The sequence below is a fragment of the Rosa rugosa genome, chromosome 4 (assembly GCF_958449725.1).
Source record: "Rosa rugosa chromosome 4, drRosRugo1.1, whole genome shotgun sequence".
NCBI classification, from domain to species: domain Eukaryota; kingdom Viridiplantae; phylum Streptophyta; class Magnoliopsida; order Rosales; family Rosaceae; genus Rosa; species Rosa rugosa.
Window position 1 is genome coordinate 46,773,399 of NC_084823.1, and position 26,791 is coordinate 46,800,189.

At 37.6% G+C, this 26,791-nt stretch overlaps 3 protein-coding genes across 4 annotated transcripts; 1 reads left to right on the forward strand and 2 right to left on the reverse strand.

Moving 5' to 3' along the window:
- The first annotated feature begins 1,540 nt into the window (after window positions 1–1,540).
- On the forward strand, window positions 1,541–4,979 carry LOC133744019 (uncharacterized). The gene is made up of 4 exons (XM_062172129.1): window positions 1,541–1,749; window positions 1,917–2,072; window positions 2,226–4,274; window positions 4,409–4,979. Exons 3-4 carry the CDS (start codon window positions 2,312–2,314, stop codon window positions 4,717–4,719), a joined length of 2,274 nt encoding a protein of 757 aa, XP_062028113.1. The 5' UTR covers window positions 1,541–1,749; window positions 1,917–2,072; window positions 2,226–2,311; the 3' UTR covers window positions 4,720–4,979.
- A 208-nt stretch (window positions 4,980–5,187) lies between these two features.
- On the reverse strand, window positions 5,188–11,886 carry LOC133742812 (protein SPA1-RELATED 2-like). Its single transcript, XM_062170490.1, has 8 exons — window positions 11,625–11,886; window positions 9,909–11,278; window positions 9,642–9,799; window positions 8,138–8,957; window positions 7,769–7,915; window positions 6,673–6,996; window positions 6,446–6,505; window positions 5,188–6,243 (listed from the first exon to the last, which is right to left on the reverse strand). The coding sequence occupies exons 2-8, from the start codon at window positions 11,205–11,207 to the stop codon at window positions 6,052–6,054; spliced, it is 3,000 nt and encodes a 999-aa protein (XP_062026474.1). The 5' UTR covers window positions 11,208–11,278; window positions 11,625–11,886; the 3' UTR covers window positions 5,188–6,051.
- A 5,669-nt stretch (window positions 11,887–17,555) lies between these two features.
- LOC133706621 (uncharacterized) lies at window positions 17,556–20,964 on the reverse strand. Of its 2 annotated transcripts, none has more exons than XM_062132157.1 (3): window positions 20,380–20,964; window positions 18,951–19,390; window positions 17,556–18,029 (listed from the first exon to the last, which is right to left on the reverse strand). In XM_062132157.1, the coding sequence occupies exons 1-3, from the start codon at window positions 20,906–20,908 to the stop codon at window positions 18,012–18,014; spliced, it is 987 nt and encodes a 328-aa protein (XP_061988141.1). In that variant the 5' UTR covers window positions 20,909–20,964; the 3' UTR covers window positions 17,556–18,011. The 2 variants fall into 2 exon arrangements, with proteins under 2 accessions (XP_061988141.1, XP_061988140.1); XM_062132156.1 differs by having other exon boundaries at window positions 18,816–19,390.
- Between the last annotated feature and the right edge of the window lie 5,827 nt (window positions 20,965–26,791).

Genomic DNA, 26,791 nt, shown 5'->3' on the forward strand with positions numbered 1-26,791 from the left:
CTTTTTAATGTGAGGCGTTTTCTCACAAGAAGAAATAACTAGGAAAATTTATGAAGATGTATACACTTGTCCTAATTAAATTAAATTTTGACGTTTGATCACTAATTAATTGAAAACATTCAATGGTTCATATTCAAAAGGAACTCATCAACATCCATATGTTGACATACCTCCTCAATAGATAAAACTTCTACATTGTTTCTAAGAAGTCATGACCTTATGGTGGAGGTAAGTTTGAGTGAAATGGTTTGAAGGAAAGTGAAAGACAATAAAAGCTTTCAAAGAAAAGCTTGGGTCAAATTTTTGTACATAACCTAATAGGTGGAACGTCTAAAAATATTTATTATCATATTTGTAAATAAATTTCTAAACTTTGAATTAACGTAAACATTGTATGCTCTCCAAGTGATTTTGTAATGATCACATTAGTATGATGATATTGATTTGATTATTTTATAATGTTAGATAGTTCTACAAATGAGATGAAATGTTGATCTAACGTATATGAAACATTCAAGGACTCAAAGGAAAGAAACAAAAGTAGTACTATTATTAATTTTTTTTTGTTTTTCATATGAAATGATTTACAACACAAAATTAAAGAAAAATGACAACCATAGTTAAGACTTTCTGAGATATATCAGACTCATATCTTGTAATGAATATATAAATAGTGTTGAACCCATGAGTAATCATAAACCTGACCACGGAAGAAGCTCGAGGACGCTTAAGCTATCTTCAATCCTAGGTCTAAATCCTTTGGACTCTATCCCTATGTTTACAAATACCATCTCCAACAATAGGTTGGGTCTATAACAAAGAAAGAAATTTGAGGGTTTAAAGGCTAAGGGTTGGTCTACATTTAGACGTGTATAACATGAAGTGGATGGAGAAGTTTTCTAGATTAGTCCACCACAGTGCAAATATTGTGCCCCAAAAAATTTGAGTTAAGCAAATTACAAATCTTACTATTTAGATTAATAGTATTTTCTTTTAAAGGAGATTAATAGTATTTTTAGAAGGTCTAAAATTTCATATTATGGTCTATTTTAGACTACCAGGATTGGAGATGGCCTTAAAACACAGTAATTACAACTCACTTTGTCTTGACCCTTGACTGTTTAATCTTCTAAGCCGGCATTGCTTAATTGCTTCTAAACAGAAGACAAATGTACAATTCATGATCATACGCTTCTACTACATACGCGTATTCTCAAACACCCGACTCCCAAACGACGCCGTCCGATCAAAGCCGACCATCCCATGCAGTCCAGCTTCCCGCTAACCGTTATTGGTAACCAAAAAGAGAAAGGGCAACGATTTTTCAAACCAGCTATATTCTGTTCTGTCTCTGTTGGTCTTTCTCACTGGGGGACGAAAATAGCGCGACTCAGTATAAATAGAGTCCAACGAAACCGGAGCTGTTCAACAGCTTTGCATTCCTTTCCAATATAGGTATTGATCCTTTAATTCATGTAATAATTTTTTTTTTCATACCAAAAAATAAAAATAAATAAATAAGTGTTTCATGTTTTGGTTTGTCACTTTGCCTCAGATGTTTGCCATTATTCGCTTCAGTTTTTGCTAAAATTAAGTATGTGTGTATAATACAACAAGGTGACGAAACGGCCGCCTCGTAGATTCAGTTTTCTTATCTCCCAAAATTCGTTTTTCAGTTCTTGTTTCTGAAGGAAACCACCTGAACCAGGAGGAGCTAGGACCTCTACTTATTTTGGTTCCAGAACACCGGTCTGTTATTCTTCTTCTTCTTCATCTGGTTTTTACTTATTTTGGTCAAACCTACCTTCCATTCGTTTATTCTTCGGGTTTTTCTTTGTTGGTTTTTGGTCAAACCTACATTTCTTTTTTCTTCTTCTGGTTTTGCTTTTCTTGATGTGAGTAATTTGTATCTGTAGTACGTGGCTATTGGGAACCGGCTGCGGCAGCTTGATCATGATCGGATTGTTGAAAGGTTGCATGAGGCATCTGTGTTCTTGTTCATGAAATAGGTTGGCTAGCTATATTGGGATCGATCTTCGGCAGGTGTTGAGATCTCGTTTTGGTTTCAGGAGGTATGTGTTGTTTAATTTCTGAAAACCCTTTTATGAAGTTCGTTCATTCATTTCTTGGTATAGGAAACCAAAGTTTGGAATGTTTTTGTATTGAAGCAAGGTTTTGTGATCTGGTTCCTTAAAAGTATGTATGCTTTTTTGTTGTTTTGGCAGACCTTTTGAGCCTTTCATTGTTGCATTTGTGTGCTGTTTTTTTATCTACGTAAACGGGATAGAGAAACTTTAATTACTGGGCCGGAATGGAACAATTCCGGCGTATCGGAGAGGTTTTGGGGAGTATGAAGGCACTGATGGTCTTACAAGATGGTATCAAGATCAATCAAGGGCAGTGCTGTTTATTGCTTGATATCTTGACTTTGGCATTTGAGACAATTGGGGAGGAGATCAAGCTGAACCTGAAATTGGAGGAGAAAAAGACCAAATGGAAGGGCCTAGATGAACCTCTGAGGGAGCTCTACACAGTTTTCAGAGAAAGCGAGATTTACATCAGAAGCTGCATGGATGCCAAAGACTGGTGGGGCAAAGCAGTCATCCTCCATCAGAACAAGGACTGTGTCGAATTTTACGTACATAATTTGTTCTGCTACTTCTCGGCTGTCATTGAGGCAATCGAGAACGCTGGAGAGATTGCGGGGCTGGACCAGGATGAGATGCAGAAGAAGAGGATTGTGCTTAAGAGAAAGTATGATAAGGATTGGAATGACCCGACACTTTTCCAGTGGAGATTTGGGAAGCAGTATTTGGTCCCGAAGACGATGTGCAAAAGGTTGGAGAGTGCTTGGAGGGAAGATAGATGGCGGCTCATTGAAGCACTCAAGAAGAAGAAATTAGCTGTTGGTTTGACAAAGAATGAGCAGCAGCTCGGAGACTTGCTGCTTAAGAAACTACACGGGGCAGAGTTTTTGAATGGGAAACTGTTTCCGAGCTCAATTTTATTAGGAGCTAAGGATTACAACATTAAGCGGCGGTTAGGAAATGGACGGCAGTACAAGGAAATCCACTGGTTGGGGCACAACTTTGCCATGAGACACTTCTTTGGGGAACTTGAACCGTTCAGTTCTGAGATTTCCACTCTCCTTTCACTCTCCCACCCCAGTGTACTGCAATACCTTTGCGGGTTTTATGATGAAGATAAGAAGGAATGCTTCCTTGTTATGGAGTTGATGAGCAAGGATCTCCGCTGCTACATGAAGGAGAATTGCGGCGCAAGAAGGCAGATCTTGTTCTCTCTCCCAGTGGTGGTTGATATCATGCTTCAGATTGCAAGAGGCATGGAGTATCTCCACTCCAGAAAGATCTACCATGGTGACTTGAACCCTTTCAATATATTTCTCAAGGCAAGGAGCTCCACAGAAGGTTTCTTTCAAGCAAAAGTCTCCGGTTTTGGTTTGACATCTGCCCAAAAGAAACCTACTTGCCGAAACTCACAGCAACAGCAGCAGAAGAAACATGAAATCGACCCTTTGATTTGGTGTGCCCCGGAAGTCCTAGCTGAGCAAGAACAAACAGGAAATACCTTTGTCCATTCGAAATTCACAGAGAAAGCAGACGTGTACAGCTTTGGGATGCTTTGCTTTGAGCTCTTGACTGGGAAGATCCCTTTTGAAGATTCACATCTCCAAGGGGACAAGATGAGTCACACTATAAGAGCAGGAGGGAGGCCTCTTTTTCCATTCCCTTCACCAAAGTACCTTGTCAATTTAACCAAGAGGTGCTGGCACTCTGACCCATCTCAGCGCCTGAGTTTCTCATCCATTTGCAGGATCTTACGCTACATAAAGAAATTCCTGGCCTTGAACCCTGATGTTGATCAGCCACCAATACTGCAATCCCCTCCCACGGACTTTTGTGAAATAGAGACATGGTTCCAGAAGCATTACAAGGCAATGGGGCATGCTGATGCAGCCTCCATCTCACAAATTCCGTTCCAAATGTTTTCTTATAGACTTGGAGAGATGGACAAGACTCCTGGCTTGATCAGGATCAAGAGTTTGGATTCTGTGAGTGAAACAGCTTCGATGTTTAAGGCTGAAGAAGAAGCCACTCCTGTGAATGACAGTCTCACCGTTATAGATGATACAAGGTCTTTTTTCTCTGATACGAGGTCACTTTATGATGTGAGATCAGTTTTTTCCGAGGCGCCAATGAAGAAAACTCTCAGTGCAAAGAAACGTTCAGAATTGAGGGGCAGAAAAGCCTCAGGTCAGTTAACAATGACTTCCCATATGTTCATTTCTGTATTTTTGAAAGAATTAATCATCAAGTTACCCTATGAAGGCTTCTGTACTTTTCCAAATAACAACTTTTACTGAAAATTTGTTGGTCTGGTCACACAGGTCCTTCACAAGCACCAACAACATCAAGAATTTCCTTGCCCAAGCTTCCGACACCAAAGCTCTCGTCGCCAAAACTTCAGTACTCAAAACTCCCACCGTCGAAAGTTTCTATGCCAAAAAGTTCATTTGGTCGCAGTTCAATGACTAACAAGACCAGTCCACCACTGAGTTGTATAAGCTCCAGGAACTCCATGAGTATGAGTATGAGCCCAAGGCATCCTATGACTATGAGCCCAAGGCATCCTATGAGTGCGACTCGAGGCAATAGCTGCCGACCGAGAGGTCATGTCTCGGATTCCGATTTACATTAGCTTTTTGCTCAAGTTTCACCATAAACAACTCCACAGAGCAGCTGGCCTCGAATAGCATTTAGCACAGAATGAAAATTCCACAATATACACAGCAAGTACAGATTTCTTTTTGTTACCCTCAAAACAAATATGTTAGTTTGATTACTAAAACATAGACAGTGAATTTTCCTCTTTCTTTACCTTTTTTTGTAAATTTCAAACATGGTAGAGTTTTGCTCTTCTATGCAAAGGTTCTCCAGTGGTCTGTACCGCTATTACTATTTTTTTTTTTTTTTTTGAAGGGGCTATTACTATTTTTTTTTTCTCTTTAAGAAGAAAAGGAAAGAAGATTCTTTGAATTTTTATGTGCAGAGTATTACAAGATTATAATTGCCATGTCCTGCAGAATTATGCACAACATACAGAAAGATGGCTTCTATTTTAAGCTACAGTTAAGAGGCAAGTTAAACCAACAATAATCCTAACAAAGAAAGAAAGAAATAAATCTGAAATATAATGCCTGGCTCTGAATAAAGTTGAGCGGAAAGATATGAGAATCAGGTAAATCCACATCTCACTGTGTGGTCTCCAAAAAACATAGTTGTCATATAAATCTAAGCCCTGAACATTTACAAGAGCTGATCTATCTGTTCTACACTATACACTGAATACAACTCAACACCAATCCTAGAGGGTTACAAATACTTTGTAGTTGTTTTCTAAACAAACGGCTTACTTAATACAACTGACTTATATATGACTTGCTAACATCATTCCTGCATAGTACAACTGATTTTTTTTTTTTTTTGGAGGAATAAATGCTTGGGATGAACCACAAACTTGCACCACAATATACAGATTCAGTCACTAGATGATCGACACTGTTGTTCCAAAATTTTGATTTCCATATGTAACCGGCATGGACTGACTGCTATCATTTTAAAATCTTAAAGCCGAATGTTACAAACCAGTCCTCAAGCTTCCCTTACTTATTTGGACAGGAAAGCAGTTTAAAGTTGGTCAGTTCTTGTGCTGGCACCACAGTAAGACTTGAAGATTCAATAATTTTCACAACCAGCTAGTCGTCCTTCTGATGTTGAAGGCAGAAATGCTGCACCACTACTATGTTAGTTGTTTGGGGACCCTTCTATCTCACACGGATGGCTATAATTAGACATATACTAGGATTCAGTCTTTCTGTGGAAAGTTCTTCGAGTTTCTCCATGTTGTATGAACTTACTGTCTCAACCTTAGAATATGCCTCTAGAAGAAAACTAGCAGATTCACATGCCATTAAGAAGTTTTGGAAAGAACAGCGACTTCTTGATTGATGTCAAGAGGGTTACCTTTTCCTCAAACAATCTGCAACACTTTTATGCACCCGCTTGAATTGGCGGCAACCACCATGTTTGATTTCTGTCTCCAGCAGACACTTGAAACAAATGATCCATTAATATCATCAGTCTCCTTTCCGGTTATAGGATCAATGGAGCCAAATTTGTATGAAGTGATCGGCATAGGCAGAGATCTATAATAAGCATAGACCTGGAACAAGGAATTGAGATATCAACACAAATGCTAAAGAAGCTGGTTATGTTATATTTAATTAAACTGCACATGTGACCGAAGCATCTGAGGACTAGATATCTCTTTCTGTCATGAGCTTCTACTTTGATCACAACTATACAAGCCATTCCTACTTGAGTTCATTACTAAAAGAACCAAATAGCAGAGAATTAATGAATACCTCATTTGTTTCTGAACCGCATGCTATATAACCATTAGAAACGGATAAGCCCACAAAGTTCTGAGGAAGTAAGCATCCAAAGTGTGAACCGACCAAGAAAAAGAGGAAAAAGACTTTGTCAGATAGTTACAATGTGGTCAATGAAAGTATTATCTAAATATAGATGTCAAGACAAAAAGAATAAGTTCTGGCATAAAGAACCTAAAAAAAATGGTGGGAGGACCAACCTTCTCATTGGTATGCCCACTGAGGGTTAAGCTGCAAGCATTGGTGGGTGGACCACAGGCAGTGGTTTTGTTGAGATCCCATAGCTTTAATGTGTTGTCAGTGGATGCAGAAACAAGGGTCTCAGAGTCCAAGAATTTGACATAGCTTACGCTTTTTTGGTGACCAACCAATACACACCAGGGCGTTCTAGCATTACGAATATCATAGCAATATGTGTTGTAGTCCGCAGACCCAAAGGCCAGCAAATTAGTGGAGTGAGCAGAGAACTGTACACAGCATACATTTGCAATGTTTCTGTTTCTGATGGTGCCTAAACAGTTTTTCTGAGAAAAAAGAAATCCAAGAACATGTATCTCAAAAGAAAGTCACAAAATCTAAAGCAGTAGTCAGGACTACAATAAAGAAGTGCAGAAATATAGAAAGACATGCAGATCATTTGGCTAGAATACAATTTTTAGATTTTTTTTTTTTTTTTTTTTTTGTGTGCGCGCCATATTTTGAGCATCAAAAGCCCCATTGGAAGTTCTGTTAAAGGAGTAACATGGATTATATGAAAACAGTTTAGTAGGGTTTATAATGTCAATTGGAAATTCATATTTTATTTTAAGTTTGGCTAGTTTTGACTAAGAACTCTTCAACTATAAGGATCGATTACCTGTTAGTCTATGAATACCATGGTTCGCTACTATCATAAATAAACCCAATCAAACACTTCATATGATCTGCAAAAGAGACCCTTTGAGAACAGTGCTCAAAGCTTTTTTGAGCATTTCTCAAGTATGCTAGTTTAATCAGCACAAATTTCCTATTTCATTTCCCAAAGGTATGGGAGACGGAGAAAAAATTTCTTCAATGGTAAATTTGATAAGTTTGATGATTAAACGAGTAAAACTTGTCATCTTATACAGTTAAAAATGATATGACAACATATTCCTTTTTGTTAACTTTGAAGAACTTAAATCACTCGTGTGTTAGACACATTGGAACAGAAAAACATAACAATATTGAAAAACTAATCCTTCAGCTAAAATTACAGTATCATGAAGCATCAACTTTCTAACATTGGTATATTTAATTATTTATGCTAGAGCATACCTCATTAATGCTCCAGAGTTTCACAGAACCGTCATCACTCCCGCTGGCTAATTTTGTAGGATCTACTTGAGAGAAGTCAACAGACCAAGCCTTTTGTTCATGCCCTTTGTATTGAGCAAACTCTTGACCAGTGCTGACATCCCACAACTGAAGCAAATCATGAAAAATCATTAAACAATAGGGAGGCCTATAGTAAATACGTAAGACAATATATAGGTGCAAAAACAAGTCAAGCATGCAGACATAGCCTTAAAATATCATAAAATCTCTATTTCTTGTAATTATATATCACAAGGATATCAGGTCAATGTGTTGAAAGTTGTTTCTCCAGTATAATAACCAACTTCAAATGGCACAAAATATACATACCTTCACTACACCTTCATAATCAGTTGAAGTGAGATAGTTTTTTATGTAGTTGTTCCAGCAAATACAGCTAATCTTTGATTCATTTGACATCTCAATCGATGGATAATGAATATCAACAGAATCATTGAAAAGTGCATTGAACTCATAAATCTTTATTTTCTTTGAAACCCCAGCAGAAGCGATGTAGTCCTCATCTCGATCAAAACTCAAAGAGCAAATCAAATTTGAGTTACTGTTGAAATCTCCATTTCTTAGTACTCCACATACTTCAAACTTACTGTACCGATCATACTTGCATAAACCATCAAAGATAGCTCCCAATTGATCAGTAGGAGTCTTCTTTTCGTCATCATCTGATTCCAAATACCAATTCTTGCGAGATTTTAATAACTCTTTATCCATGCGTATATTACAATCAGCTTCAGGAGGCTGAATCATAGATCTCATAGAGAAGTAAGCACTCTCAAGCTGATCAACATTCCTCGTCAACCTTGACTCATTTGAACTAGGAAGAGGGGGTAACGGAGAAAGCACCTCTGATCTTGAAGCTTCTTTACATGCGTTTTTCCATCCACCGAGGGACTCTTTGTACCAGTCGGGATTTCTTGAATAGTGCCTCCTCTCAGCTTCTTCAGCATCTGCTTCTAAAACCCTAATGCTTGCCATCAACTTGGAGGCATCCTTCTGCTTCTTTTCTTTCAGTGACGTGAGGAAATGGGATAATAGTTCCAATTCAGCATCCTCTTCGACCACAGATGATGCCACTTTCTCTTCACACATCTCCTGTAATCCATTAACTACTTCTGATTGTAGAATTTCCCTGTTGCAAGCATCAATCATAAACTCAGAACAGTATATTAAAGTACAAAGTGAGTTAAAATTTGAAATTTGCCTTTTTTATTTGGTCAAAGTGATTACAAAATCTAGAAAAGAAATTCATCAAGTATCAAATAACACTTTAATATTCAATAAAGCAGCACTAGTACACTTCAATTGGGTACTAAAAGAATGAAAATAACATCAAACTCTAATTTCATATATCCAAAGAAAACATGGTGAATCAAGAGGTTCCACAAGAAAGCATTAGAAGGAATAAAGTTCAATTTCAAGATCTTGAAGTTCAATCAACCTAAGAAATCAACAATTACTAAACACGTACTTTCCCAATCTACTGACTGTTTGTTTCCATTGTTATTTAAAAGTGATAACAATCAAAACATTAGTCCTGGGGCAGTAGTTTTGTGGATCCTCTATAGGCACACATGGACATAAATATTTGCAAGGAACACAAGGAACGGTTCCACTAACTTCTTGAAGGAACCTTAAAACTAATGTTTTTGTCACCAGATACCTAATTCATCTTTCTACATGGAGTAAGAACAAAAAATTAACTATCTTTTCTGATGATAAGCCACACAGACCTTGACAGATCACTGCTTCAGATTCTCCATATCTAGTGTCAAATAAAATCTTATACATTCACATGACACGGGTTCCACATTACCTTGTTGTTGGACGTGAAGACGGTTCAGGATGAAGTAACCAAAGACAAAATCCAGCCTCTTTAGCGTTTTCTGACAGAAAATTCGGAGGAAGAATTCTATGACGCAGACTGAACATTGCTGAGACAACGGCACTATTTGAGTCAAAACGGGCCAGCAACTGAAAGGAAAGACCCAAAACCATTAGAATTTTCATTCAATTTAGTAAAGCAATATTTTAGGGAAGCAATATCATGGTCAGCAACAACATAATTCTATTATTTTTGCACCTCAAAAAGAAGAACGCCCAGACTGTAGATATTTGAGAAAACTGTACAGCTCCCTTCATTGAGTTCTTCAGGACTAATATACCACTTTTCTTCCAATTGCTCAGTGATTGAAGTCAAGTGTTGTTGAGCTGCATTATACATATGAGGACTTCTATTTTGCAGACCATTGATGTTGATGTGGCTAGTATTCCTAGTTTCACGTTGGAAACGGGAACTAGTGGGGAACTGAGGCCATTGCCTAACTAATCTAGTGTTCTGGCTGATCTTTTGCTTCTTTGCACTGGAACCAACAGAAGCAAATTCTTGCTCACCTGACATTTTTCTCATTGGACTATTTTCTGAATGACAGATACCTTGATCCATAGAACTTTCTAATATCTCTTTTGGGATTGGTAAGCCAACATACTTGACCTCATTTGAAGGTGACACCTTAAAAAAAGAAGGGCGCAATTCTTGCAAAGCAACTCCTTGAGAGTGAAAATGATCCACGAGATTTGCAATTTGTTTGAATACATACAGACACTCAACTTTATTGACTTTATTAGGACGTCCAATTCTCAGCCATTCTCTTAAACTGATTTCATCATGTTCCAAGGCTGGTGGTTTGGGCACAACGCTCACATCATTGGAAGAAGGCATACCAATTTTGGCATCCAAACTCTGTATTGAATCAGAAGTAGCCTTAGAACCACCAGTAGTAACCTTTGTACTGTTAAGGTTCTTAGATTCAACATGACCGCCATCATGATTTGGACCTTTGAAAATAACACCCTTACCCTTCAATGTAGACTTAACATAAAATTCTGATCTTGATTTGGAAAGCATTTTTGTCCGGATACCTCCATATGAATTGCCTGAAACCCCTCCATCTACAGTATTTGTCAATTCCGCCACAACTTCAACCAGATTATCACTATTTGCCCTCTGAGCCATAATATCATCCAGAGATGGGTACTCCACTTTCTCCAAATCATTTGACCTCATCTGACCATAATCTCTGAATGCAGTATTGACTCGTGAACTCCCACCATTCCCGCTGCTCCTTGATCCGCTTGGATATAAGCCTAAGCCATCATACGGTTGTTTTACAAAACACTCCTGACTTGAGCTCTCAGGACAATTGCTTCCAACTGGTATACGCAGGGAATGATCTTCGTCACCACCCGGTATACGCATCTCTTGGTAGTCGAACATGTGGTCATTTCCATGTCTCAATGCATGCCCGTTCTCCTTGCTCTGAAGCTGTGCACCCTCCGTCGAATTAGGTGGGGTGGCTTCCCCACCCACTGCATTCTCCATCTTTGTCTATACCAATCTCATACAAGCAACTCTCAAGCTCTACGCAGGAGGCTTGTACAGAGCGAGAACTCCTGCGGATACATCAATTCAATGAAACTACCAACCAAACCAACACCAATATATACCATACAACTCAAAATCATGACATGATAATACATGATTCTTGATCACAAACACTTCAATTAACCAATCATAATTCAGCTGAACAAATCTTCAAAGCCAGCATAATAAACTACAATAACCAAAATTTCAAGATCCTTGACACCAATTCTTGCTAGTCAAAAAAATGCAAGTCAAAACTAATAACTAAAGCTAACTTGTTTCAAGTAAAAAAACCACCGCCAAAATTTCTCTGCTAAAATTTGAGGCAATCAAAACAGAAATTTGAAAATGTCAATCGAATTCATCCAAACTCACCCGAACCCGTCAAAAGACCGAGGATTCAATTCTCTGAAACTTGAACAATCGTGAAGATTGAAGAACCCTAAAGAAGAGAAGCCAAAGCCTCAAGCTTGAACTGAAACAGAAGAAGAAGAAGAAGAAGCTAAGTATTTTTGCTTCCTTTTTTTTTTGCCAGAATGCTTTCCACTTTTTGCCTCCCAAAACCTCTTTCTTCTCTGAATTCGGATAATTTTCAGTTCTTTCAAACTTTTTTTTTTTTTTTTTTTTTCCTTCTCTGCAAAGCTACTTATTTTTCTTTGAAGAAAGAAGGGGAAAAAATATCTGGTATTTATAGTTTTTTTTTTTTTTTTTTTGTGAATTTTTTATGAATCGCGGAAAATAAGGAGCCAGTAATTTGGATTTTTGTTATTTATTTTTGGTGGTGTAATTATATTATATTGTTTTTTAATGTAACGGCACAGACCGTTCTCATATCTGACGCGGGGACAAACAAAAAATCTCTATGGCTGTGAATATTTCACTATTTTTTGTTGTTATTATTATTATTTCAGGATTTTGGAAAAGCATATTCTGTTAAAAAAAAAAAAATCTTAACTCATTTATTGTAAATTTTTTTATGTAATAGAAAATAAAATTGTATCAGTAATTTTTTTTTTTTTTTTGAAGAAAGACGTCAAACTTTATTAGCTAAACAGTAATTAGAGCATACAATGTGAGGCAACAAACCCTCCGACCTGAGCCATACCAAGAAACATTAACTTGACTAAAAAGAGCTAGTCTAGGCGTCTAGCAAGCTTATCTGCAGCAGAATTGGACTCCCTATATACATGGGAGAATGAAGAGCCAGGTAGTTAGCTGGTTTAAATAGAACACCCATTATAGCTTGGATGACCTGCAGACAATCAATCCCTTTCAAAACTGATAGGAGCAAGCTGAAATTGCACAGCCAAAGCACAAGCTGCTCTAGCAGCCAAGGCTTCAATTTCAAACAGAAGCAACATGCATACAAACCCCTCCAACGATGTCAGTAATTAGTTTGTGATCCATGTTTATTCCATAATTAATCATATTTATTGAAGCTGTTAGATTCTAAAAATAATGAAAATTTTCTCTGATTGATGAACAAGATTCTCTCAATAAGTTTCTTCTTAATTAATATTGTTAATTTGTTACCTATTTCATGTAAAACCATAAAATAAACGTGGAAAATGTGCAACTAAACCTAAGTCAAGCATAACATAATTATTAATTGAGATCTTAGTTATCGAATCCAATAGTCATTAAAGTAATTTTAATGATCTTAATGTGAATGTATGAATTTAGAGTTGCAATTTGTAATTCTAAAACCACATATAAGGATCAAAAAATAATTTCACTTTTTTTTTTTTTAGAATAAGAGACCTTTATTGAACATAACCAAAGATTACATATGGGAATGACCGATGGTGGACATGAACTCCCCACTCTCCTCCCTAAAAACCGAACCAGTTACGGGTCCGTCATCAAGAATGACTTCCATGAGCCAAAAGAGCCCATCCCCTAACCAACTATGTCGCCCAACCTCACAGGCTACAGATAATCCCGAGAATATCGATAACACCTCATACACAACTGCCATAAAAACCAACGCCCTCTTCCACACCGCGTCCCAATGAAGCCAGACCACGTGCAAGGATCGCTTGTCAGTATATTGACCATAAGATAAAACCGAAAATAAACTCGTCCCCAGGAAAGACACCACCTCCATGGCACATCAATTTGACCCAACCCTCGCTCAACAGAGGAGGGACCAACTATTGACCAAAAGAAACTAGCCACCAACCTAACTGAAAACAAGACTCTAACCAACCTAACCAAAAACAAGACTCTAAACAAAAATAGAGAAACGCTGCCACAATACTCCTCTTCCTTGTCATCAGGTACCAGGCCGGCAGGCCACCACCTCAATTCCATGTCTTCGAGCACCCCAAGTCAATGATACCATGCGGCAAGCCACACCAATTCAATCATCGAGAAATCGGTGAAAAAAATCTCGTACCTTGCCGCCGCCATGCCCACTAGCTTGAGAGCCCAAATCCACCACAACTGCCGCCTCCGTCTAGCAACACACCGTAGAGTAGAAGTCAGTGCCATACGATCCATGGCGTACTGCTGCCATGATCTGGCCTCTAGCTCCTTCCTCCACTCCGATCGCCCACCATCAGTCTTCCACACCAACACCACCGCCCGATAGAAGCGAAGAGCCATACTCAACCTGAACCAGCGAAACGACTCACAGAGCAAGACCCATGCAATCCCAAGATCCCGTCCGGCAACACCCGCCTCTCGTCAATGAGGCAGCGAGCCACGGTCGACGCGGGGGCACCGCCGGACAGGCTGAAGAATTCCCTTTACTCTCTCCAACCCTAGTTTTCCCCTGTTTTGTCGGAGCTCTAGCTGAAAGTTTTGGTGTGTTTTGTTTCAATCTCAAAAAATAATTTCACTCTTAATTAATAAATTTCATAAAATTAAATTTAGTACGAGCCAAAACAGTCAGGGCCGTCCTGAAATTCTAACTACCTGAGACAAAAAATGAATGTGGCCATCATATATACACAAACATATTTACACCAAATAACAGTATAAAATAATACATTTTGAATAAAAATAAATATAGAATTATTAAGTGATTACAAAAAAAAAAAGTGAAAAGAAGAAGCAAGGTTCGAACTGGGCCCAAGAAAAATTGAATTAACTGATTGAAAAAGGCAAAAAGAAATGAAAGGGGAGCAGGGTTCAAAGTTCAAACTTTGGTTGGGGAGAAGCAAAATAATAGCGCTTCCACTGGAGCAACATGCTTTTATGCGTTTATAAGAGCAAAAAACTAAATATATAGTCATATAACATATATGCAGAACTCAATTCTTCGAGGCCCCCGCCCCCCGGGAACCGGTGGCTTGAGACAGCAGCCCTCAGGGCCGCCCCTGAAAACAGTAACACTCGAAAATTTATGTTCTTGAAATTTTACACTAAAAAGAATAAAAGATATGACATGACATGACTTTATTTGTTCTTAAAGAAATATATCTAATGTACCTTGTTAGTTAGTGGTGCTCCTATTTTGAACCGTTACGAATTTATAATCACTAAATACATAAATAAGAGTTCAAAAAACCCTTAGTTTGATACAATATATTGTAAAAGGAAACTTCTCCAACAGATTTAGGTTTTCTAAAATTAGTGAAACATGTTGGCAAGATGAAATTCATTCAATCAAATACTTTGAGACACCTCCGCTAACAACCAAATGAATCTTTGGGTAGGGCAAGTACTAACCACCACATGTTCATGTTTGTTGATAAACATTGTTGCAAACATAGCGTCAGTCAATGATCTCTTAACTTAACCCTATACATTCTTTCCGTTACAGATTGGTGATTGTTCTCCAATAATTGGATTGGCCGAAACAATTAATAAGAACACGACACGCGACGTCAAAACTTAGGTAGTTCTGCATTCACTTCTAAAATTACGCTTACTTTTGTCACATGTCGTGTTCTTATTAACTGAGCCTATAAACCAATAGAAGAACAATCCAACATTCTCCTACGTCCAACAGAAGGCATTCTCCTACGTCCAACAGAATAACAACAAAAAATTAAAAAATATAATTTCCAATACAATTCATTTTTGGCACAAATGAATCATCCTCCATAAGAATCATTACCATTTTCTTTTACCTTTAAAACCAATAATTTTGTTTCATAATGCACTACATTGAGTTTGGATAAATGAAGTATTAATATTTAATACTCAAAGCCGCTTATATCTAGCCAATAAGCCAAGGTTAATGCGACAATATCCTTCACTTCATCATTCTAATCAAATCACCTCCTAAGAGCAACTCCAACAGCTTCCCTATAATTTTTGTATAATAGAGAAGCAAAAGTCAAAGCTTTAGCATCTTTTTCTTTTCCAACTCCAACAGATTCCCTATTTTACAGCAATCTCTAAAATCTTCATATTCTTCCTTAAATTTTTAGAGATTGCTGTAAATATAGGGAATTTGGTTTTCTCTTTCCTCACTTTCCCTAAAATAGGGATAGTTATAGGGAATCTGTTGGAGTAAAAGAGGCTCATTTTTCCCTAAAGTAGAGAAAAATCAAAATATGGGGAAGCTGTTGGAGTTGCTCTAACCAGCATAGTGGGCCACAGGAGGGTCAACAAGTTTTAACCTTTTATTTGTTGTTCTTTTTTTTTTTTTTGATGCTTTTCTTTGGGTCCCGTCCAAAATTAAGGACTTGTTGTAACCGAAGATGGACTTTCCCAAGAAACCAAAAAACAAACGGGGTCCAACGTATGAGGCCATGCACGTGCAAGACTATAGGTGGTTGGTTACTTCACGTGGTTGCTGATGGGATGGCTAAAGCCTTCGGTTTCAACTTTCAAGTCTTGAACTCTCGACGTCATCTCTAACCATGGGTTGGTCTGGTTTCAACGTTTCACCGACTATCGACCGCCGACCGACTAATAGAACCGTCAAAATAGCTTATCTTACATTAGGATTAGGCTGTTAGGGTAAGGATCGAGAAAATTTTAAGTGACCAAATACCGTGTCAAGTAACATGTTTAAATTGACAGATTTTGGTGTCATCGTCTATAATCCGATTAATGAACCGGCCAAAATAGCTTATATCACACTAGAATTAGGTCATTAGAGTTTAGGATAAAAAAAATTTAATCGGCAAGACACCGTGTCAAATAACATGTTCGACTCACCAATTACATGATGATCTTACATTCGAGAAATTGACAGATTTTGGCGTCATGTTCAAATTGACATGGCGCCATTCGAGAAATCTTACACCGTGTCAAGTAACATGTTCAAATTGACAGATTTTGGAGGCATTGTCTCATAATCAATTGATGAACTGGCCAAAATAGCTTATATCACACTAGAATTAGGTCATTAGAGTTTAGGGAAAAAAAAAAAATTAATCGGCAAGACACTGTGTCAAATAACATGTTCGACTCACCAATTACATGATTATTTTACATTTGAGAAATTTATCGATACAGACTTCCGTATAAAATAGTACCTCTCACAATGAGGTGAGACCAACCAGCATATTACCGACAATAGTTGTGAGAGAGCTGCTATTTGGGGTTTGTACCCAAGGAATTCACGTCATACCCGAACAAACAGCTTCTGCTATTATGGTGTGATATACCGAAACTCATCTATAGCTGCCATGAAGGCACCGTTGCATGTCTACTTCGTCAGGTACTTAAGTGAATAGCATTGTGTTATCAACTTATCATAGATTATCTGATCCCTTGAGGGTGCATGTGTTTATTAAACTTGAATAAAGTTGAGAAAGGTGTCACTCGCAGCACTCGCTTTTAACTGGTTGATTGACATATAGACATGGTATGAACAACGTTAGGATAATCGAAAACTTGTGAGAGTGTTGTTCACAACCTACTAACCTAAAATTGGAGGGGGTCACAGGTAACTCTTGCATTCAGTGTCAACATTAGTTCATTTTCCACTATGTTGATGAATAATAAACACATGATTACTACGAAAACAACGTCATTATCATAGGATTAATGAGTGGTTACACCTTAAAAAGCCACTTCATTAGATTACTACGAAAGAGAAATGATAGCACTGAACAGGTTTGGTTGGGTTGTGAAAGATCGAAAATTCGAAGAACCTGCAAACGAAACCTGATACTCTTACACTTGCAATATTCGTAGCTTCTCACGCAACAGAGGGGCATAAGTTGGAAGTTGATCGACTACTGTAATAGAAACTCCAAATGCAGATTGGTCTTGAAATTGCAACAATGCAATCTCACTGGTTTACCTGAGTTGGCTGCGAGCAATGGGCAGTTGTGCTGCGAGCCATGGGCAGTTCTGCAACTTCATATCACAAGTCACAACTGTTCTGAACTACGAAGCTAGCAGAAAGAATATAGAGAAGAGCTAAAGAAATAATAACTGGAAAATGGAAATAAGTGAACAGATAGGAGCAACATCTTTTGGCTGACCAGATGTAATACCCGGTTTTGTTATACTCATATCAGCTAGTTCCAACAAAACAGCAGCATACGGGTATACCGGTGGTAATGTTAATGAACTACGTGATAAGAAGAAACCATCGGCTTTTTCTCATGCTACATCATGGACCTATCTATCTAGCTATCTACTTACAGTAAAAGGAGCCAAGCCTCAGTTAAAAGCTGTCATCGACACTGCTCCTCATAGTATTTGGTAAGCAGTCAATGTAACAACTTTGAAAGACATGATCCCCTTTCTTCAACTAAATCTTTGAACCTCCTCCCAGTATGTCTTGTTAGCTTCTTGCACTCAGAACTACAATTTTCGTCAATCATCTACATCATCTTTTTACCCTCATTAGACAGAACAGCTCCCCTGTAGCAAATGTATAAAACAAATATTTACTAAAAACAGTGAAAGCAAGTATGGTGATCAAGTAGTAGCACGCTCATCAATCAAAAAGACAATTATTGAGAAATATGAGAAGACCAGTTGATCAGTCCAATGATATGTCAAACCTATATATATTCCTTTGTTTGAAATGATAGATTTGAACCTAATTCATGAAATTCATGGGAAATCCTCAAAAGCCAAGACATCAATAACAAAAAGAGGTGGAAAAGGCATGCCTTCAACCTAATACATGAATTCATCGAAATCCTTATTTTTTTCTGCATTCTTTACAAAGGAAAATTAATAGAAGCCATTATAAAGGCTAGTTAAATATCTGGACAATGTCCAGACAGCAAATATAATTATATTATAGTATTGTATACATTTCGTCTATAGTTACAATATCTTCAAGTGTGTCCTGTCCAACCATCTCCTTCACTTTATTTGGATTATCATGCATGGGTGACAAAGTTTTCCTTGTATTGAACAGTTTGAGGAACTAAGAATGCATATTAGAAGTTATGCACTGGTACTGTTAAAAATTATGCACATTGCACTCTCCACTACCTCATAATGAAATGCAACTGAAATGACCAAAACATCCAAAATATCCAAAACATAAGACTACTTTTCTAATCTAATTCAATTCTGCAAGTATTAATAGAGGCATTAACAATTAATCATACTAAAAGAGAAAAGGGAAATATTACAAGTAGAAAGCAGAGACGGCACTATTGCAAAAGCAGTACAAATGTCATTTATCTTTACCTCTCTTGCTTTGGCTTTTGGCATAATATCATCAAGTGCAGATAGTAGTAGACAGTCATCTTCAGAGTCAGAGGAACTTGAACTGCAACTAGAACTAAGATCGGCATGAGGATCATTATCAAAAGCACTACTCACCTCCATAAGAGCCTTGAGAAAAGGTTGTGACGTCTGTTCTGCCATAATTTTCTCTTCAGATTGCCTTGAGTTCACTTGCTCATGACTTGGTAAATTTTGAATTTCAGAGTCATTACTACCAGAAAAATCAAGTATTTCTGTGCATTGCTTGATAAGAGGACCATCAGGCTGAATGCTCAACTTCTGGAGTTGCTTCATCTCACTGTCTGAGTTTTTATCTTTCTTAAAATTGCCACCCCTGTTTTCATCATCACTACCACTTAAAGATGACGCTGGTTTTCTTTTAAGAACCCTTAGCTTCCTTTCTACACCAGTCAAACCCAAAGATCCAGTGCCTTTATGTATTTCAGAATTCTCACACAGCATCTCGATTTCCCTGGGAGCACACTCATTATGTCTATCAATCAAACCAGCATCTTCAGATGAAGATTTCCGAATACCTGGCAGGAAGATTATATGTTAAGCATCACTGAGGCATTAACATGGTTCTAGCAGATAACACTTTTGAAGGTGACATATATGATCATATGTATGTATAGAAAAACTTGAAAGATTTGGCATCGTTCTTATTTCAAGACAAGTATTTGTACCTATCTGTGAAGTGCAAAGAACAGAGAATATATTCAAAGTTATTCCAAGGATAACCTAAAATGTAGTATTTGCAATTCCATTTACTACATACGAGGGTAGACTGAACTAATCTCTACTGCATGTAAATCACAAATTAACACGGCGCACACATCAAAGTATAGATTTTTATTTTAAGTTACAGTAAGAAAGTGGTGATCGATCATGTAGCAGGAATATTCAAAATTGCTCCTCATTACGAAAACCAACCCCCTAATCTTTCCCTAACATATTCTGAGAACTCATGGAAAGTTCCTTCCCCCATTTACCACCATAAATAGCTACACCATTACCCTTGTTCATTCGCAACAAAATATTTTCTTTGCACGGCGGTGAAAAAAAAAATGCTTTTTTGGAGAGAGATACTATTTCATAAATTGAGTTAGAGGTGTCTAACATATTCATACCTAACGATTTTCCACAAAATGGTGACGAAAGGTATAACTTGTACACAAGACTAGGAAGGTACCCAAACTTAGTGAACAGAACCATCATCACATATATATATGTCTCATAAGTACTATAAGCAAAATCAGAACATTTTTGTTTATAAATATATATATATGTCAATAACTCTACTATTTGCTTTGTTCATTATCCTACACGTACACCTTATTCCGTAAACCTCTTTCAAATTATGCCAAATGTTAAAAGAGTCCTAATGAAGAAATAGCAGAGTAAGCTAGAGAATTGAAGAACATATATAACAACGCAACTAGCGATATATATAGACTAAAATTCAAGCATGCATCAAAGCCAATTAGCTAGCAATCAACTAGAAACTAGTACAGACTAAAGATACCTGAAACTTTGACACCTCCATTTCCTTCACTGAGAATCGAGCTCCCTGCACTCGACGCCACGCCTCCAACTTCATTAGCACCAAACTCCCTCTCTAATTTCACCACCACACCAACATTGCTGCTCCTGAAACCCACACCCTTTTCGCCGCTCAATTTCTTCGCATCTCCCTCCAGCTTCGAAATCAGCCCCTTCCATCCTTCATACTCGCTCTTAACCAACGCCTCGAGCTTCAATTTCTGCGTCTCCAGCTCCCTGATCTTCCTCCTCTGCTCAAAGATCACACCTTTCGAATCAGTCTCCACTCTCAGCATCGCCAGCTCCCGGAATTGGTTGTCTTCCAGAAGCCTCGCGTTTTCCTTCTTCAGCTTCTCGATTTCTCGCCTCAGATTGGATTCTCTGGCGAGTAAGGCCCGCTCGGCGCGTTGGAAGTCGGCGGGGAGAAACGCCGTCTTGAGCTTCGAAATCATGAGCGGAATGGTGTCGTCTTCGGCTTCGCCGCTCAAATTGGGCCGTGCCCTAACCCCCATTGTTGAAGCTCAATCTCTCTCTCTCTCTGGCTGGGAAACGAGTAACGAGAGAGCGAGTGAATGCTCAAGGCTGTGATCTGCTTGTTGTCTTTATTTGTTATGGAACTTTCGAGAGAAGGGCTTTAAAGTCTTTTCCAATTTTTGTTTTCAAAGTTTTTTTTTTTTTTTTTATAAAGAATTTCTTAAAATTTAAATCTAAGGATCCTCCTTTAGATTTGCAAATTTGCAAATGCAAACATTACTAACGAGTGCCAGCCAAATATCAAGAGGACAGAGAATTGTGAAACACATTAGTTTCATCCTGGTGTGAAGAACCAGCAAATGCATATTGGTCTTGAACTGCGCGCATCTTTATAACTTTTACGGAAAACCATCAATATATACTTGTGTTGCTGCAAGAAAATGATCATGTGCACCCGTATCGGTGCAAATGACACAGAAACTCAACCAACAATTTTCTAGATGTGAAATCACATTTAACTGGTTCACAACAACAAGCAGCTAGCAAGAATACTAAATAGGAACTACAAAACTTATCACTGCAAATGGCAAACGGATCGAGGGGTATTACATCACCCGCTAGCCGGTTTTGCATTCCAAAAGCATCCATAATTCCATATTAAAACTTAGTAACATCAACAACAACAGAAAATGGAAAGGACTCGGAATGACAGTATGCGAATCTAGCTATATGGTATGCATTTAGCTACCTATAGAGAAGTCTGCATATATATAGTTTCAGAAAAATCATTTCCTATTGGATCCTTGAGTCATCTTCTGTTATCAATGCTTCTTCCGATCTTCACACGATTCAAGAGGTCCAGAAATAAGGATCATCTTTCTTCAACTATATCTTAAAAACTTATTCTTGCTGTCACATGCACGACCCCTTTCCCATCATTATTCTACAACTCTAGACACAACAACACTCGCTTGCGGATCTCTGGATATGATCCCCAGACAAGGCAATTCCCTACAAAAATTGTACAAGAGCAATTGTTACTACTTAGTAGAGATAGTAAAAGCAAGTACAGTTGACTGATCAAGGAGATATTTCAAAATTGCATATAAAACAAATATCAAACATACAAAACTATATGCACATTATAATTTCTGATCTCTTAATGGGGAACAATTTAATTCAACCTAATTCCTAACAAAAGTGTTGAAAGATTTAGTGTGGTAACGGATGCCGCCACCTCACAAGATTAAGAGTTAATCCAGTTATAGTTACTAATTAAGGAATGTTAGATTTTATGCAGAGGGAAAGTGATTTGAAGCATGGTGTCAAAATCATATAAAAACAGATAAACTCAGTTGTACCCTAGCTCCAATATTATCTAATAAATCATGCTACTAATTAAAATGACCAATACAAGCTGAAGACTAACTCGTTTTCTAATCCAATTCAATGCCGCGAGCATTAGGAAAAACTAAACGTATTAAAATAGAAAGAAGACAAGATATTAATAAGAACATCTAAATAGCATTCATGCAAAATTCAGGATCAAAATTGCAATTTTATTACCTCTCATTCTTTGGCATTTCGAAAAAGATCGTTGAACAATGATTGAATTTCCTCATAGTCTGATTTAGAAGAACTTTCATAACTATCAGAATTACCAAATGTATGATATCTTTCTTTCGCATGAGACTTCAGAGAAATTGGCGATGGCTTCTGTTTCTTCCTTTTTTCTTCTTCAGATTGTCTTAAGATCACTCGATCACGACTTGATTGGTTAGCTTGTTTTCCATGACCACTAATAGCAGAAGAAACATCTTTTCCTGTGACCAGAGAACTACTGGGGGCCAAGCTCAACTTCTTGCGTTGCTTTATAATCTCACTGATTGGGATCTGGTCCAAGACAAAATCTTCATATCATTGTTCTAAGCAGGAGTCCACATAAGATAAAACTAGGCAAACAGCCTAGAAAGATCCTTATACTACAGCTGCTTTCCAATCTAAAAAAGTAAAAAACAAGGCATAGGTTCTAAACTCCCCAGAAATAGAAGCCCAAAGAGACACCGAGAGGCCAGAACTCTCTCCCAAAGTAATCCCACCTCTACACAGCTATAGACTTCAAGATTCTTTTTTTTTTTTTTTTTCCATCCACACCACACAAAGCACAGCTAACACTCCACAACCCCATAGGACTTTGGCCTTTTTTCCTTCGCCAAAAGCAGAAGGATTGTGGTTAAGCAAATCAATTCTTCCTACTGGCTATACTACTGTGTTCTCCCACACTCCAGTCTCCCTAAAAAGCTTTTTCCACAAGGACACAACCACTTCGCAATGCACAAAAACATGATGAACACTCTCTCCCCTCCTCCCGCTACTTACACCGGTAGGAATGACCACTACTCTTCAATTAATTAATGCAAAAAGGAATAAGAAATATGAGTCTCTGGATCGCTGGCTCTTTCTAATATTTTCCTGCACCTCTCTTCAAATCCATAGGATAGCAGGAAAGCACATGAAAATGTTAGGATTAAATTATGTTTAGTCCCTGTATTATGATATTTTTTTCGTTTCAGTCTCTGACATTCTCAATTAATCTGTAAAGTCCTTAACGTCAAAATTTATGTCTGATTGGTCCCTCCCGCGTCAAATTAGGAGTTGGCCTTAGGTGAAATGTCCAATATACCCCTCTGTTACTTCTTTTTCCTTTTTAATTTCTTTTTTTTCCTTTTTAATTTCTTTTTTTCTTTTTCTTTTTTTCTTTTTCCTTTTTAATTTCTTTTTTGCTTTTTTATTTTTCATTTTTCCTTTTTAATTTCTTTTTTTTTCCTTTTTTCTTTTTAATGACCATCGTATCCTGCTGCATCGGTAGCGCCACGTCGGCGAACCAATCCAGATCGACCCGAAACCCCAATTCTTGTTCTCCACGCCGGCGGCCCTTTTTTTTTTTCTTTTTTCTTTTTCCTTTTTAATTTCTTTTTTCCTTTTCCTTTTTTTATTTTTCTTTTCTTTTTTCTTTTTTCTTTTTTCTTTTTCTTTTTCTTTTTTTTTCTTTTTTTTTTCTTTTTCTTTTTCTTTTTTCTTTTTCCTTTTTCCTTTTTTCTTTTTTTCTTTTTTTCTTTTTCTTTTTCTTTTTTCTTTTTCCTTTTTAATTTTTTTTTTCTTGTTCCTTTTTTAATTTGTAATTTTTAATTTTTAATTTTTAAAAAGGAAAAAAAAATTAAAAATTAAAAATTAAAAAAGGAAAAAAAAATTAAAAAGGAACAAGAAAAAAAAAATTAAAAAGAAAAAAGAAAAAAAGAAATTAAAAAGAAAAAAGAAAAAAAGAAATTAAAAATGAAAAAGAAAAAAAGAAATTAAAAATGAAAAAGAAATAACAGAGGGGTATATTGAACATTTCACCTAAGGTCAACTCCTAATTTGACGCGGGAGGGACCAATCAGACGGAAATTTTGACGTTAGAGACTTTTCAGATTAATTGAGAATGTCAGGGACTGAAACAAAAAAATGGTCATAGTACAGGGACTAAACATAATTTAATCCAAAATGTTATATAGACCATATGACCTTAATACTCAAAGCATGTTGAACAGAATTATGGTCACATACACCGAGTCATTTTTCCTCACTAATATTTCAAATTTTCAATAATTACCCTTCTTTTGGTAAATGCCTGGTTACTCTTCGTAATTATGAAAAAAGAAAATAAAATAAGAACCATTGATAAAGAATAATAGGAGTGAGCTGAAAAGAATATAGTAATGCTTTTAAAAAAAAATTCAGCTGTGCCAAAATTTCATTTGTGCAAAATTAAGTCGATGAATCCAACTACACATCTCTACTGGGCTCACACACACAAGCCGACATGGCTGTGTCTGAATCAGGGCCATGCTACTTGATTTATATACGTCTTTTCACGAAATAATATAATGGATATATTTGAGGGTCAGAGACAGTTGCCTCATTTTAAATTTCATTCACATGAGATAACCTACTAAATTTACATAAGAGAGTATGAATTTGCAGCTTCTTACCATATGCATTCACGCCATAATATACATAAGGTGAGATGAATATATAAGCCCGAGACATACAGTTGCCTCATTTGGCCTACCACACATCCAATATATTTTAAATTTCATTCACGTGAGATGAACTACTAAATTTACATAAGAGGATATGAATTCGCAGCTTCCTACCATATGCATTCACGTCATATGATACACATCAGGCGGGTTGAATGTGTGGATCCGAATAGTTGCCTCACTTTGGCTACCCTTATATACATGCACGCTAGCTGAAATTCTGCCCTATTCTAGTTACCCAAACTAACGATCAAAACTGGCTAGCTCCAGCTTGACCCCTCAAGTCGATGAATCCAAGCCACCGGACTTCCAAATGGTTAGGGTTCTTAAACAAATTAAAAGCCTCAGCACCTAGTTCTCTGCCTCATATGTTATATATACATAAAAAAATTTATATCGTAAGGCTCTCCCAAAAAAGGCTCCTTAGGTTACGCCTTAGCGTTTTAAAACATTGCTCATAAGTCATAACCTAATTGACACTCCTTACAAACTTGATTCTAACCTAGGTCACTTCTTCCAACAGAGTTCTACTCCTCTTTCACAGTTCAAAAACACAAAAGCTAGGCAATTGAAAATTCACAGTTTCACAAAAGGGCTAGCTAGCAAGTTCATCCCTGAATATATTAAACATACAAACAACACATCTACCAATTAAAATCAGATTATCAAAATGCAAATCTAATATACACCTGATGATTTTTTCGGATATCTTTTTCCTTCAGTCATTGAGCAGAATCAAACCCTCTCTCTAACTCTAGGACAGGAGCAGATTCTTCAACACCCTTATCGATCCTACCTTCACCATTATCAGTCCTTCCTCCCCAAATGTTCATCATTTTCTGATTTTCATCCGCCAACTTCGACATAGCACTCTCCAACTCCCTCAACAGCTTCATATTCTTCCTATGCAGTATCTTGTTCTTCCTCTTAAGCTTCAAAATTAACTGTTCATCAGCGTCCACCCTCCGTCTCTTCGCCTTCTCCAGAAGGTTCTCATACTTCTCCTTCCAAACCCTCATCTCATCCTCCACCTTCAGCCTCTCCACCCTCTCATATTGAAGCTTTTCATACTTCTCCTTCCAAATCCTCATCTCATCCTCCACCTTCATCCTCTCCACCCTCTCAGATTGAAGCTTCTCATACTTCTCCTTCCAAACCCTCATCTCATCCTCCACCTTATTCAGCCTCTCCACCCTCTTAGATTGAAGCTTCTCATACTTCTCCTTCCAAACCCTCATCTCATCCTCCACCTTCAACCTCTCCACCCTCTCAGATTGAAGCTTCTCCTCCCACTCCTTCATCTGCTTCTCATGATCTCTCTTCAATCTCATTTTTCTCACGACCAACTTCTCCTCGACCTGATCGACATCCGAATCATGTCCCGCATCTCGCAGCTTCGAAACCAGCAGCGAAATGCTTTGCGTCTCATCAGGTTGGTCTCTAAAAGCCATGAGAGAGAGAGAGAGAGAGTCTGTTGAGAAATGCGTAGCGACGGCGGACGCCGACGGTTACGGCCGGTGAAGGAGGTAGGTAAAGAGTGGAGATAGAGACACAAAGTGATGAGTTTAAGGTTTTCAAGGGAATGAGTGAGATAGTGAGTGTATCTTCGTCGGTTTATATATGAAAGAAGTTGGAAAGACTTGTGAGGAAGGGGGTTGGCAGTGTCGTGTACCAATTAATAGGTTTCTAAATTTTTCCTAGAATTGCCCTTAACCGGAGAAGAACACACGCGGTTTGCCTTTACATTCAAAATAGCATAGAGTCGCTTATTGAAGTCTTGAGTTCTTGAGTATGGAGTATGGACAATTTTTAGGTTCACCCCTAGGATGAATGAGCATA